Below are 15,516 nucleotides of genomic sequence, written 5' to 3' on the forward strand. Positions count from 1 at the left end.
TTGTATGTGTATTCAGTTGGGTTCCTTGGCAGCATGACCTAAGGTTCAATGTAAAATCATCTCCCCTCTTCTCCACCTGCTCCTGGAGCTGCAACCAGGGAAGTATTGTTCTGAAATTTCACAGTCCACTAAGACCTGAACAAAAATCACCAACCCAGTGAACACAGGCCCCTGAATATCCAAGAAATGGTAACAGTTTTGATTGCTTAGGGACCCTGACAGATTCTGTCCAATGATCTTACAGTAAAAGGCCGATCACCCCATTATCAGTCCTCTGAGTCCTCTGTTCCTGCCTTATTTTAAATTTGCCTCTTGAACGTCACAGTAATCCCACCCTTCTTCCCTCTGGATTATATCAGAATGGAACATGAAGAGGTAAAATACCTGAGTAGTCTGGAAATCAGCATCATCTGATAAATCCTCCAATTCCTCCACTCTCGGCATCTTACATGGCTTACAAGCCTTGCTGCTGGAGACTCTCAGGATTGGCCTAGATGTTTTCTAAAGAAAGAAAACACTGCTAATAGCAAAGACATTTCCAAAACAGAATATGAGCTTTAAACTAAAGTAACAGAAACTTTCTTTGTCTCCTAGTCCTCCTTGTCGCTGTCGCAATCATAAGGCTCCGTCCAATTTTCCTACTCCATCTTTCCTGAATTGCAGTCACTATTCGTTAGGTTGGGAAGCAACTAATATACAACACAAGGCTTTTGTCTCTTTAGAACCTAGGTAAATAACTGGCCTGCCAAGGAGAGCAGCAAGGAGGTGGGAACGGCCCCGGTGTCTCACTTAATAATTCACGGCACAAATCACTAGCCACTATGCACACTTTTTTGCCCATCGTGTAATTAGGCTGCATACTCAGTGCCACAGAATATTGTAGAAATCAAGAAATTAGTAAAATTGATGATTGGATGCCTACATAGACAATAAAAATAGCCAGAGTTTTAATAGTTAATGCAAAACAATGAATTTGGCTAGAGATAAACAACCTTATTTGTGTCATAGTTCAAATATATCTTCATTAGGGATCAGCATGAGACCTTTGGGGAGGTCAGAGCAGAGAGTGAGCAAGGCCTAGGCTGGGGTTCTTGCACCTTCCTCTGATGCATCTAGTGGTGGTTACTGTCAGACACAGGATCCTGGACTAGCAGATAAAGAAATGGATCAAGGATATGTAATCTACACTCTGTGCCCTCTCCCATTCTAGACACACAAGCAGGCCCTCTTCTGAAAGAAGTTTAAACATAGGAAAAGATCTATATTCTTATCTTGCACTGTGATCAAATAAACTGTGATGTTTATCTCATTGTTTCTTAACTGGTAATCAACCTCTTTCCTTCATAATCATTGCAACAGTGGCTTTCCAAAATCATTCTCTCACTGGGCATAAAGAAAGGACCACTGGCTCTTCCCTACCGATTCTTTGGCTAACTAGCTAGAGGCTGATTCTGCAAGAGGGAATTTACTACTACTATTCCTCTCTGAAAAGGCTTTTCCCTAGTACATATTGGAGATCATAAACTGAATACAAACTTTTCTCCTCTGAGATTCCCTGCCAGGGTCCCAATATGCTGTCAGTTTTTGTCTGTCTGCTAGGAAATGGAGAACAATAGCTATCAACTTATGCCACACAACTGAACAAACACTCACGGGATAAACAATTTCTGATCACCAACAACCTGGTCTGAATTCAAACCTTTGAGAGAGGCAAAAACATCTAGATCGGTGGTTCCCAACTTGGTGTCCATGGACCCCCAAGTATTAAAAGAGGTCTGGGAAAAAATAAAATGTAAATAAAAATTATCATAGAAAATAAGTTTTAAATAAACTGCAAAGTTACAATCAATTATTTTTAAATTATGTATCTTCCATTAATGTTATGAACTGTTATCCAAAAATCTATGTTATGGTTTCCATTTACATTTAAAGATGTGTACATAGCATCTAGAATTGGCTTTGACGGGGGTCCATGAATGGTTTGGGGGAGTGACTGGGGGTCCACACTAGTGAAAAAGTTGGGAACCACTGGTCTAGGTCCTATTTCCCATACCATCTGCAATCCATACTTCAAAGTCTGCTTCTAAGAAAATCACAATCTTGCTAATTTCTGCTCTCCGTTCCACTTACTTTGTCATGGTGTGGTGTATGATAAAATACCTTAGGGGGCTGGCAACAAACACATGGCTCTTCATCTGAAGAATCCTCCAATTCCATCAGTCTCTGCAGTCTCTTTGGCTTACAGTCCTTGCTGGGAACTCCAAGGAGTTTGACTACTGGCCCAGACATTTTCTGAAGGAGAAAGCAAACCATTTTAAAACAGAAAAATACCTGTAATATAAGCCCTTGAGAGATCCCTTCTGATGCCCCGAAAATGACCTCTACATTCCTTCTCTAACCTCAAGGTATCCATCCAGTTTTTCAACACTGATCTATTCCAAGATTGTCACTATACTTTTAGCCAACTAGTGCTAGACAGGATTCCCTTTGAAAGCAACCCTTGAACTGAGCAGAGGGGTGGTTGCTGATCTGAAAGAACACCTTGATCTCTTCAGAATCTGAGTGTGATGCATTCACAACACTCCCACCTCCTGGCAGGGCTAGGATGTAAGCAGCAAGTGTCCCAAACATCAGTATAGTTCACACACAACTAGGTACTAAACCAGATGAACAGCATCTGTTCAACCCAATGGTAAGAACAGAATGGAAAAAGACATGACTAGTCTATATTGTTTTCCATTCCCTACATTCATAACCTCTCCTGATACTTTCTACACAGTTTAACCACTGGACAGAGAATTGCAGTACAGGAAAAAAAGGTGTCCTATCATTTCTCAGGATGAAGTTGATTCTTCTATTTCCCCAAAGATACACTGACGGTCAGATCTTCCCTAATCCTTCAGAAGCAAGAAATAACCACTGAAAAACCTGGTAGCAGCATAAAAAGACCCAGGAGCAGGATACACAAGAGAAGTCAGAACAGATGAGTTGCTAATATATCTATTTATTCCTTGACTGATTTGAAAGGTTTCTGCAGACTAAGAAAAACTATTCCTTTAATTCCACTATTCCCCTCATCTTCAAAAGAAGGTAGAGGGATTTGCTTCCCATAGATTGTCTGTTGATGAGTTTCTATTGGATTTCCAACTACACCAATCTAACGTGATGGCTGTAGAACTGCAGATAATGGGGGATGAAGAAGAACCTAGGAGGTCCATAGTCACTCTTCAGCATCAACTTCCGTGCCTAACAGAGGAACATAAAACAAAAGAAGAAGAAGAAAAAAACAACAGAAGAAAGGAAAACATGAAACATACGTAATACACAATTTGCACACCATGAGACTGATGAATCAAAGGGCCCTCTTCCTCCTTGGACAGAAAGAGAACAGAGAGATTATAATATTTTAATATTATATTATATTAATATTATTTTAATATTTAATAGTATTTTAATCTACTCTAATCTGTTGTTAATTGTCTCAGCCTATAAACCAATCTCTTGTTGAATACTTAAAACGGTATTTCAGACATTACATTTTAGACAGAAAATCATGCTGCCCTGCTCTGGTCAGAGGTGCTGTAAGCAGTAAAGGATATTCTAGAAAAAATGATATTATAGGGAAAAAAAACAACAATCCAGAAAATGTTCCACTACGAATAATCTTTCAGCAAAGAGAATGAAGGGCTTGTTTTCAGCAGAGATCGAGGGTTTTACTTTATATATGTGCCGTTACAATATAAAACATCTCATGAAGGTTGTTGCAGTTTTTCCTCAACATGGAATCTACTGTATTTCAAGTGCATTGACACCTACTGGTGTAGGAAGAAACAATGTACCGTAGATTCTTCTGCTACATTGTTGACTGTCACATCTGTCTTGCTCCAGGTAAGCGTTTCTGCATTACATCGAAATTGGTATTCCCTGGACCTCTTTGCTAACTTCTGAGCAAATCCCAGAATGAGTGAGAGCCATAAATATTCCCCTTCTTATAATTTCTTCACCTTGGCAGGCTCCTATCTAACCCCAGCATGCATAGTGAAATAGTCCCATTCACGTAGGTGCTTCCACACTTATCCTTGTTCACTGACATGTCACATTGACTTTTATGGAAATGGCTTGTTTTGGGAAAGCAAAACTTATCAGATTTTTTTTATTACTACAAATGCGGAATGAAGTTCATTTTTTTCCAAACTGATACAAAGTGTCATGAATTTGTCTCTGATTCTGCAGACTCTAACATAACATTTGCAGACTAGCCACACAAGCAATCTCAAAGCACCATTTTCTGCTTCTGCTGCAGAAGCATGATATATTCCACTAAAGCCACTCCTATGCTATGGAAGCTAAAACAACATGGCAACATAGCTATGTTCCTGTAACCCTGCAGTGTAGACACAGATTGCAGCGACAGATGGGATTTTTACACTGCAGTAGAAAATCCACCTCCATAAGCATCATAGCTAGGTAGACAGAAGCATTCTTCTCTCAATCTAGCTGCATCAACATCAAGGTAAGGTTGGATTTTTCACACCCCTGAGCAACATAGCTATGTTGATTTAAGTTTTAAGTGTACACCAGGCCTAAGTCAGGTAAAAAATTCTAGCACTGACAGGACCTCAGAGGGACAGATTCTGCAGCAGGCTGAGTACTTCTTTGTGAGGTACTGAGCATTCTCAATGAGTCTTGAGGGGAATCGGCTAACCTGAAGGAGACGTTAAGCACTTTGTAGTATTAAGCCCTTAAGCAGAATATCAGAAATGCAGAGCCGCAGGTTTTGTAAGTCACTTCAAAGGGTGTGAAAAACTGGGTAAGAAATTATTTTAACATTGTGGGTATAGTTTTAATTTTGAGAAATACTGCCAGGACCATTAAGTATATGGGGACAACTTCTCCTTTCACCAAATAAACATATAATTCATCAGACTAACTTTTCATCACATTATACAATGAAAAACTTTTCATCGAATTCTGCAACTTGAAAATGATGACATAACATATTTAAAACACTAAAGGTCTATCACTGTCATATTATATTATTATTTATTATTGTATCAACTGGAGTGCATAGAGCATGCACAATGCAGGAAAACAAACAACTCAAGGTCAATTCTGGAATACCTTTTCCATTCCTCTGGTCTGTAAAAACCAATGTCAAAGGAAATACGGTGCAGGTAAAGCTATGCTGAGCAGCTTGGGAACCATAATCAAACAAAAGAGCCAGCTGACTATAGTTAAAGGAACCATGCTGAAATTGCTACAAAGGAGAATCATTTGAAAATAAACAGGAAGAATGACAAGAATGAAAATCCTCACCTTCTTCCCCAGCTAAGAAAGACCTGTGTTGGACAATATTCAGGCAGGAACCATCCCAGAAAAACAAGCAAGGAGAACATAATAATACCAATACTTTACATTTCATTCTAAAGAATTATACAAGCCGAACATAGGGGATTCAAATCAACTACCACTAGAATGCCATCATCTTCCGCAGCTGACCATGGCAGTTGTCTAGCTCAGTGCTCCCTGTCCAGTGTGCCATGGCACACTGGCATGCCACGGCACACTGGCATGCCACAAATCAACCTCACAGTCGCACGCCAGGAGTGCCATCTGCTGCTCTGCGCACGCACCCCACCACTTGGTGAGAGAAGCATGTGGCGGTGGTGATGCCAGATCCAGCTCAGCGGCAGCAGTGGCGCTGGCGAGTCATTGGCATCGAGGTAGAGCAGGGGGTGCCTGGCTGTGAGGGAGGGCATTGGATTAGAGTGGGAAACTGGGGGTGCATGGTTCTGGAGGAGGGGCGGGGGACTGTGTTCGAGTGGGGGACTAGGGGTGCCTGTCTCTGGGGGAGGGCACTGAGTTAGAGCAGGGGAGCTAGGGGTGCATCTGATGAAGCGAGTCTGTGCTCAGGAAAGCTCATGCTCAAAACTTTTCTGTTACTCTGTAAGGTGCCACAGGACCCTCCGTTGCTGTTACAGATCCAGACTAACACGGCTACCCCTCCGATAAAGAAATGTTAGGAACTCATAAATATAAATATCCTAACTGGAGACATTTTTTCTGCTGAGGCCTGTAGGCCACTTATGACCTTTGGAGTTCTGAGGTACGGTTGCCTTAATCTTTACTATAACTGATATTTAGCTATGCAATACTTAAATATGCAATACTTCAACTAAAGCTGAGCAAAAAGCTGCTCCGATCAAGATGTAGGATTACACAGTAGGACATGTGGCCTTTGCAGGATGGGTATGTTTTCCCTGCAGTTAGCTCAGGTTCTTACCCAGTTGTTGCCCTGCCTGCCCGTTCACATAAATTGGCTCATCTTACCGCAGCACAAAGGACTGTGGGACAACCCAGAAGTCCTACTGACACACAAAGGTGACTGTGACATGAGTGAGGACACAGTAACTTGTGTCTGGCTTTGCAGTGTGGTTGTTCAGACCCAGGCTAAACCAACCCCAAGGCAAGACATTCAGACTAATTCAACTACTCTATTTTATGCACATATTCGTGATCGTTATCCATAAAAACAGGATTTTTAACATACCCGTACATGACAGGCTTCTTTGGCTTGCTTGAGATTCACTTTTTTTTCTATGCAACTAATTTGTCCGTTTTTCTGTGGTTCAAGACCATGACAAGCCATGCTTTTTTCATTTTTCTTGATTTTTTTTAAGTCCCCAGAGCAAGAATGCCATTCTGCCTCATGTGTCCATGATACTGGTACCTCCATGCTTTGTGACTGCAAGGTGACCTTACTAGGATTCAAAAGCTCTCCCCTCATCTCTTGCTGCACAATCTTATTTTGTCCACCAGTGACATTTGCACCATCTGCATTATCTAAATCCTCTGCAACCTCCATCAGGAAACAAGAACTATGGTCACTTTCACTGGTGGATTTGAAGTTTGTTTGGTTTAAGGATTTCTGTTCTGCATTCAACTGTCCCTGGGAAACTTCTTTAGCAGATTCTGCTAAGAAACACTGAATTGAACTTTCCACTTTAGGCATCTGATTCATCATCGTGCTCAGAAGCTCACCCTTTGGACTAGTCTCAAGTGTTTCCACAACAGGTGGTGAAATGTAGCTGGTTGCATAGACTGGGATATGTGTGTCTTCACTATGACTCTGGTCAGTCAGGAGAGATTTATTTTGGGACTCTCCTTCACCAAACATAGTCTCTGCCTTGCTAACTGACAAATATGTGGTGTTAACTCCTACACGAACACCTTGAAGATCCTCAGTCTGCAAAGTGTTCCCACTTCGATTCATCACGGAAGAGCTATAAGATATTTCTTCCTTCCCTAACTGCTTAACTAGTGTGTTCCAGTTTTTCCTAAACAATGCCATAGGTGTTACTTCTCTACTTTTTTCCTTCCGTATCTCAGTCACGCTGGATTGAGGGCAAGAATCTGACTGTAGCTTCTTTGTCCCTGGGTCTTCCTCTTCCACGTGAAAGAGATTTATGGCAGAACTTTTGTAATCTTCTTCCATAAGAGACAGCCTAGAGAAAATCCCCTCTTCAATCATATCTGAAAGATCTGGAGAATCAATTTGAGTTAGTGACTCTTTCCCTTGGGGTTCTTCAGAGTTACGGTGAATCTTTGTATTTATATTATTTGGTCTTCTTGAAGTGACTTCTTCAGGATTTTTGACTTCTATCTTTTCTGTGTTGTTCAATTTCTCATTTTCCAATTGTGCCTTAATGTTTTGTATTTTTATCATTTGATTTTGTTTTTTAACACCACTTTTCCCTGAAATATCACATAAAGGTACTTGCAATGGGTCAGACAATCTGGCCTTACTGTCATTTTGCATTGTTAGTGGCTGTGTTTCAATACCTAAGTTTATTAAAGAATCTTCACATTTTTCTTCTAGCTCATCCTCATGTTCTTTCAAGGCTACAGAACAGGGTTTAACTAGAATTGTTCTGCGTCCCCTCTTGTCATCATCACAATTTTTGCTTAGGATCTCCAGAAGGCTCACCAGCCACAATCACCTTTTCTCTAACATCTACTTCCTTTGCTTTTATTTCTCTGACATAAGGGCTTCTGCTGCAGGAGGGACCCTCTCCAGATACTCCAACTTTACTTTCTGATGCCACTTTATTCTGTTTAACTACAGTTAGAATAAGTGCTGGCTGTTCACTCTGCTCTTCATTTGAAACACCATCATTGGCATGTGTTCCTCCCACTCTGTTGCCTGAAATCTGCTCACTGCCAGTTGTGATGTGAAAGCTGTGACATAAAACAAGAAAATAATGGTTTCATTTTGTGAGAGCAACCCAGGAATGCTAATGATACAATCAAAGTTAACAGCTCAAGAGAGACTGTACAGCCCTTACCACACTAATGCATGTTCGAGGGGCAGTTGAAATTCTTCAGCTTTTATAGATCTACTAGAACAGGAGCAGGCAAGACATAGCCTGCAGGCCAGATCCAGCCAATCAAAGCCTTTTGATCTGGCCCACAACCCACCAGGACTCTCAGGCAGGAGAGCACACGGCACCAGCAGCTAGCCACCTTCAGTGGCCTGGGGCTGCAGCAGGCAGGGAGCCTGCCTGAGGATCCCACTGGCCTGCTGACTGGGAGCTGAAGAGGTAAATGCCTTCTGGCCAGAGCATACATCTGGCAACCCATCCCCTCCTGAACCCCAACTCCCTGCCCCAGGTCACAACCAAAACCCTCTGCACTCCCTCCACCCAAAGCCACAACTCCTTCCCAGACCCTGCACCACTTCCTGCACTACTTTGCCACCTACAATCCTCTGCTGCACTCATACCCCTTCCCCAACACTGCACCCCAATCTCCTGCCCCAAGCTATAACTCAAACCCTCTGCACCCCTACCCCAGGTCAGAATCCTCTCCTGCACCCACACCCTCCCATACCCTGCACCTCAATCCCCTAACCCAAGTCACCAGGCCCCCCTTCACCCAAACTCCCACTCAAACCCTACATCCTCTCCTGCACCCCAATATCCTATCCTGAGCTCCCTTCTGCAGCCAACCTCTGTTCCAGATCCTGCATCTCCTGCGTAGAAAAGTGAAGCCCTTAGCCACTTAGGAAAATCTTGGAGTACCCCCCCATCAAAAAATTTTGCCCATCCCTGTCTAAAAGATTTCTCATCTAACTGGAGTGGGACTAAAAATGCTGGACACCCTGCAGGCTCAGACATTAAGCTTCTTAGGCACCCACGCCAGGTTTTAAAGCCTAAGTGATTACTATATCTCTCTACTATGCCTCATTAGAAGACACATTTCTTATTTAGACCCATATTTACCTCGATCCCATAAAGACCTTGTCATACCACTTTGATACTGTAAACTACTGATATCAGAAATGTTGCATAATAAAATGGAGGTAATTATGCTAAATAAATTAATCCCACATGGTTCTGTGGTTCTTATACTATTAGGTCTATTTCTCATTATGGGATCATTATCCTGTAATCTTAGCAAGTTACAAAGCATACTGGTTGTATTGCTGCCATGAAACTATGCTGTGCATTCCTGTGACACTACAATAGATTTGACATGAATCCCACAGGGTCAACAAAAGCTCGTTAAAAAAAGCAATGTACGTTTCTAAGACTATATCTTCACTAGAAATGCTGCGTTGATGCAGCACAGATATTCACTACAGGGATAGGAAGGATTCTCTCATCACCATCTCCCTGAAAAGTGGCAGTTATGTCAATGGAAGAATTTTTCTGTTGACTTAGCACTGTCTACAACAGGGGGTAGGATAGTTTAAGAATGTCACTCATGGTTGTGGATTTTCATGTTCATAGGAAAGGTAGTTAAGATAGACTAACTTTTAGTATAATATTTGTCTAAGCCTCTGTCTACACTACAGCATAAGGTTGATTTTAAGGCAGTTAGCTCAGTTTTACAATGTCACTGTCTTCACGGCAAATACCATTAGGTCGATTTTAGGGAGCACTAAAATCAACATTATTTGCAGAATGAACGACAAACAAAAAATCCAGACCCTAGTATTCGGCATAATGGATGGTTCGAATACGACAGGCAGACCTCACAGAGAATGGATAGATGATGTAGTAGATTGGTGCGGAGCTAGTCTACAGAAACTAAGCCACTCTGCACTGGATAGAGAAAGATGGAAGGAAATAGTGAGAGAGGCATCAGACACCAATGGGCGCTGAGCCCACAGTTATTGATGATGATGATGAAAATCAACATTCTTACACTGACCACGCGAGTCAGTGTAATGCCAAGTTCAAATTTAAAAGGTTAAATAATGCCAGTGAGGAAACAGCATTTCTTTAAATCAATGTTATTGGCCTCCAGAGGCGTCCCACATGAATCCCACAATGCCCCACAGTTGTCCATTCTAGCCACTTTCATCTCCACTGCTATCCAGGTGCGCAGGAAGTAAGCAACAAGAATCCCTGGAATTTGAATTCATTTTCTTTCTGACAAGCATGGATAGCACACCTCAGGAGCCATCCATCACATCTAGGGATCACATCCATTGCATCCATAGCCATCACATCTCTCTAACCATCTGATCTAACCATCTTGCCATCATGAGTAGGCAGGGTTCTTCTGATCTGAGTTCTCAAGGTTGCAAGAGAGCTCCAGCATGGCCCCATAATGAGATCCTGGAGCTCACTGCTTTTTGGGGAGAGAAGTCAATGGTGGGCAGACTTCAAGTCTGCAAGTGAAATGTGGACATTTATGAAAGGACTTCGTGGGGGATGATTGCAAAAGGTTACTACTGGGATGCTCAGCAATGCCGGGTGAAAGTGAAGGAGCCATAGCAGAGCTATCATAAAGTCCAGCAAGCCAACGGTCTATCTCAGTCATCTCCCAAGATGTGCTGGTATTATGAACAGCTGGGTGCCATTCCTGGGAGGGTCCCAACCATGGTCGCCAGTCTTAACTGGGACTCTTCAGGACACCATACTAAGTCCAGTGGGAGCCGAGAGGAGTCAAGCCAAGAGGGGGAGTAGGAGGCAGAGGCCAATGAAGAAGACAGCAGCAGTCATAAACAGCAGCCCAATGAAGCTGATCTTGCCAGCCTGGAGCTCTTCGTTTTCAACCTCAAGCCAGCCCCCTCATCATCAACACCTGAAACTCCAAGGACCAGCTCTTCCAGTATTTTTTGGAATGCTACAAGCAGGTTGCGGCTGGGTTTAGGTATACGTTTGCATATGTGTAGCATATTTTTTAAACTGCTACAAGTAGGTAGAAGATCAGGTGCAGTAGATCTATGCCCCTCAGAACAGCTTGTTAATATTTCTGGGATGAAGCGCTTATCCTTTTTGGAGAACCCCATGAATGTCTCAGCCAGATATTCTTTTATTTTTTGCATGACGTTTCTGGGGAGGCCTGACTTATTGTGGCTTCCACAATAGCACACCTTGTCACACCAAGCAACCAATCAGTAATCTGGTTTAATGGCACCACACAGCATTTTTGCAAATTTTCCAGCCTTGTGCTCATGAAGCATGACCAGGTTTTCTTTTTCACTCTCTCTTATTTTCAGGAGGCTTCTGTCTCGTTTGGCAACCTAACGAAGAACATGAATTTTAATTAGTTTTTTTGCACTGCTCTTTGGCCATGCAAAATTTCCCAGGACTGCCCTGCCACACCACAGGGGCTAGTGGGCTCTCCTGGCATTCTCCCCTCTCACCACACTGCTGGCTTAATGAGGAGCCACCAAGAAAGTTTTTTTTCTGCACTTTGCACTTTACAGGGATCATCTGCACCCAGCCATGTGGCTGGTGGAACTGAACCCTCCCCCCAATGCCATACAACCACCGGGCTCGGCGGACCCTGCTCCCAGGCATTGGCATGTCCAGCGCAGGCTTTCTCTGCTTTAAATGGCCTTTTCCCTGCATCGGACTGATCAGGAGCCGCCAAAGAAAGTTTTTTTTCACGCTTTGCATTTCACGAGGATTGCTCCCAGCTACCCCATCATGCATCCAGTGGAATTGAACCCTCCCCCGGCCATGTGATTTACAGTTTAGACTTTACACTGCTTTATTTTCAAACCTACCCCACTTTCTCAAGCTGGCAATATCTTACCACGTCCAGAGTGAAATGGTCTGGATAAGTAATAGTAACATCTGTTCTGCAGAGGTTGATTCATTGCCATCCTTAAGAAGCCAAAAGTGGCCTTGGGAAAAAAAAGTTGCAGTGATTGTCAAACAGAGATCCATTCATCCTATGGGTAAGCACTTTGTGACAGCTGCATCTGAATTTTGACCTTCACTTTCTTCAGCAGTCAGCTTCAATGGGGGACACAATATTGCCACAATGAGGAAAAGGAAAAGATCCCATCATGCAGCAAATGGAGAAGGCTGACAGCAGAGCCACTGTTAACCAAAACTTGACAGAGCAGTGGTGGCAGAGCATCCTGCAGTCCCACAAAAGCATGCTCCCGTACAGAGGTCCTGACAGTTCTCAGAGAGCAAACCGAGATCCTGCACTACCTACTGCAGCTGTAGAGGGAAGCCCAATGCAGAACTCATTATGCAGATTCCACTCCCTGCTGCCCAGGCTCCCCTCAATAAAACTCGACTTCCCCTCATCATGGACCCTGAATGCAGGGGGTGGAGGGCAAGGACAGTCTCCCACACCACCCCGATGACCTCTTTCCAGTACAAAAGGTTATTCCACCACTCTTGACATCCCTTCTTTTTCCTGCACCTTAACTCACCCTCCTCCCAAATAAAAATATTATTTTTGTGAAAACCACAGTCTCATTTATTGGTTCACACGGGATGGGATGCACACCTCATTGTGGGGAGTGGATGTGGGATCACAACAGTTAAATTCAGCAGAATCATATGGCTATCTGCTCATTCATAAAGCTATTTTTCAAAGCCTCCCTGATTGCTGTTGCCTCTGCAAGTGCACTGGTGAATGCCCTTGTGTGCGGCTGTGCATAAGCCCTGCTCATGGCATCTGCCTCTGCAACACAGGCTGACAAGAAATTCTCCCCCCAGATTCCCAGGAGAACTGACTTCAGTAATAGTTATCCTCTCTGCGCCTACTCACCTGCTTCACACTGGGGAAGAAGCAACATCAACAGTCCCTCACCTACCCAAAAAAGTGAGCAAAACTTCTAAGCCAGCCAGGGAAGTAGAAAGACTGAAACAACTGCTGGTAGTGGAGGGGCACAATTAAAAGGTTTCCACCTCAAAAACTCAAAGCGTCATACCCCAGTCCCCAGCTTGTAGCCCAGCTCTCCTCCTCAGTCCCCCTGTGGGGATTAGGAGGAAAAGGGGATGGGGTTGGACCCAGACCTGTTCCACACTAACACACACCCAGATAGCAGAGCTGCTCCAAATCCCAGCCAGCCAGCCAGCACATGGAGGTAAGCCACACAAACACACAGTAATACCCCTGCAAATGCCAGCCAGCCACAAGAGAGAGAACACGCACATACACTTCTTAAACCCCCAGCAACCACAGTCATCCACCCCAAGCCCCTTCCAGCACAGCCTGTCTCACCTTCTTGCCGTAGGGCTTCTACAGAGGCCCTCTGTCCCAGTGAGAACAGGCAGTTGATGCAGCTATTAAAAGGCTATTAAAACGGTTCTTCTTTGTCAGGGCCATTGTGCTTTCTCGTTATTTTTTTTAAATTGTCACTGCATTATGTATTCAGAGGAGCAAAGGACTAGGCAACTTCCAAGGGAAATGCGGGGGGGGCACATGCTTGGGATGGGGCAGGGAGGGGAACCAAAATGCTAGTTTGCCCAGAGCACCATTTTCCCAAAGTCTTGACTCTGATAATTTTGAAAAATCAACTGCTTTTAAGGTTGAACAAACTTTTTGTAATTAAATGGAGATGTACATATCTCCTACAGCTGGAAGAGAGTTTGAGAGGTCTTAGAGTCCAGTCCCCTGCACTCACAGCAGGACCTGTCGCCATCCCTGATATAATTTTTTTAATCTAACCTGCCCCAGCCTCGTGAAAGGCGGCCTCAAGAATTAAGCTCACAACCCTGGGTTTACAACGTCAATGCTGTTACCACTGAGATATCATTCCCCCCATTGTAATTAATCACTACAATGCGAAAATGCTAAAACATACTCTTGTGAATGTGAACAAAATAAATACATTTCTGTAATTTGATGGCTGTATTTAATTTGATTGCACTTTAGCTTTATAAATGAAGGCTACAACTACATTTAAATTCCAGATTTGAAATATACAGTGTGTGTGTATATATAGTATATAACACACACATACATAAACAAATAAGTATATACACACACAAAAATACACACACACACCTTATGCGGGAGATGTATACATGTGAAAAATAAGGGAGCCCTATGACAACTCAGGTGGTTAACCATAGATTTATACAGGATGGCTAGTTTTTATGTCTGGGTACTTGAGTGCTACCAAGATGGGACATCTTTGTATTTTTACCCAAGTAGTATTCTAGAAGGATCCAGTACTTTGACTTCTACTTAAAAACATTTTTTGCAAAGTAATTACTTTTGCTTAAGTAACTTTTGGGGGTACTTTTTCCACCACTGATGGGGAGTTAGCATGCTGCAGCTTACAATGCACTAATCCGGTATGTGGACCCTGACGCTATGCATTAAAAGTTATGTAGTGCTTTTTGACACACTCACAGCTCCTAAAGGCTCCAATTCCAACAGATGTAATTTTCTAATTTGAGCTCCCCACTGGAGCTGTGGGATCCCCAAACCTCTGAAAATCAGACACTTGTGTGGATGCCTGAAGGTGTATATATTAGGCATCAATTTTCGAAATTTGGCTTTAGCCTTCCCATATGGATGGCCTCTCAGACATTCTTTTCCCACACAGTTCTTACAAGTTATTGTGTAAGGATACAGCAAGATGTCAGTACATACCAATACTCACTCATGCACATCCATACACCAATACATACTTCTGACAGCTTGTGCTTGTTCGTGTTGTGTTTGTACATGCATGCTCCATTTTCCCAACCTGCTGCACCCCACCTCCCCCTGTATGACTGCATATACTAATGCACGTACCACATAACCGCATGCATGCACTACACGCACAGTTGTCCATCTCCACCAATACACCACCACGCACAGACTGCCTGCACAACAGTGAGGCTATGCAAAAAATGCAACAATTACAACACAAGCATCACTCCCTTGAGCGCTAACAGGCCCTCAGCCCCACACCCTGGAGCCTTCCCAAGGAGGAGGAGCACAGGCACTCCCCTTCTCCCCACTCCTGGAAGGAGGGGCAAAGGCACCGTACACTGCCCCTTGCCTGCGGGAGGGCGCAGGGACCCCCACTCTGCCTCACATCCTAGAGAGAGGGGATCATGGACCGCACCTCATCCTGCCCCACACTCCTGGGGGAGGTGCACAGTGGCCCCACCCCCTGAGGGAGGGGCATAGGGGACCCCACCCTGTCCCACACCTGTAGGGAGAGAGGTATAGGTGCCCCACCCCCACTCCTGGGGGAGGGGCATAGGGACCCCACCCTGTCCCACGCCTCACAGGGGGCACAGGGGCCCCGCC

At 43.7% G+C, this 15,516-nt stretch overlaps 1 protein-coding gene across 3 annotated transcripts in view; it reads right to left on the reverse strand.

The window, feature by feature from the left end:
- The window catches only part of SPOCD1 (SPOC domain containing 1), a 44,470-nt gene that overhangs the window by 18,184 nt on the left and 10,770 nt on the right, over positions 1–15,516 (reverse strand). The window contains exons 4-6 of one of the 3 annotated variants that reach the window (XM_074976550.1): positions 6,551–8,238; positions 2,161–2,292; positions 385–501 (exon numbers count right to left, since the gene is read on the reverse strand). In XM_074976550.1, coding sequence (XP_074832651.1) covers positions 385–501; positions 2,161–2,292; positions 6,551–7,819 — 1,518 coding nt within the window. In that variant the 5' untranslated portion in view covers positions 7,820–8,238. Of the gene's footprint in view, positions 1–384; positions 502–2,160; positions 4,383–6,550; positions 8,239–15,516 lie in introns of those variants that run through there. The other 2 variants (XM_074976551.1, XM_074976552.1) reach the window with 2 other exon arrangements.

This window comes from Carettochelys insculpta, chromosome 24 (genome assembly GCF_033958435.1).
Source record: "Carettochelys insculpta isolate YL-2023 chromosome 24, ASM3395843v1, whole genome shotgun sequence".
Classification (NCBI taxonomy): Eukaryota; Metazoa; Chordata; order Testudines; family Carettochelyidae; genus Carettochelys; species Carettochelys insculpta.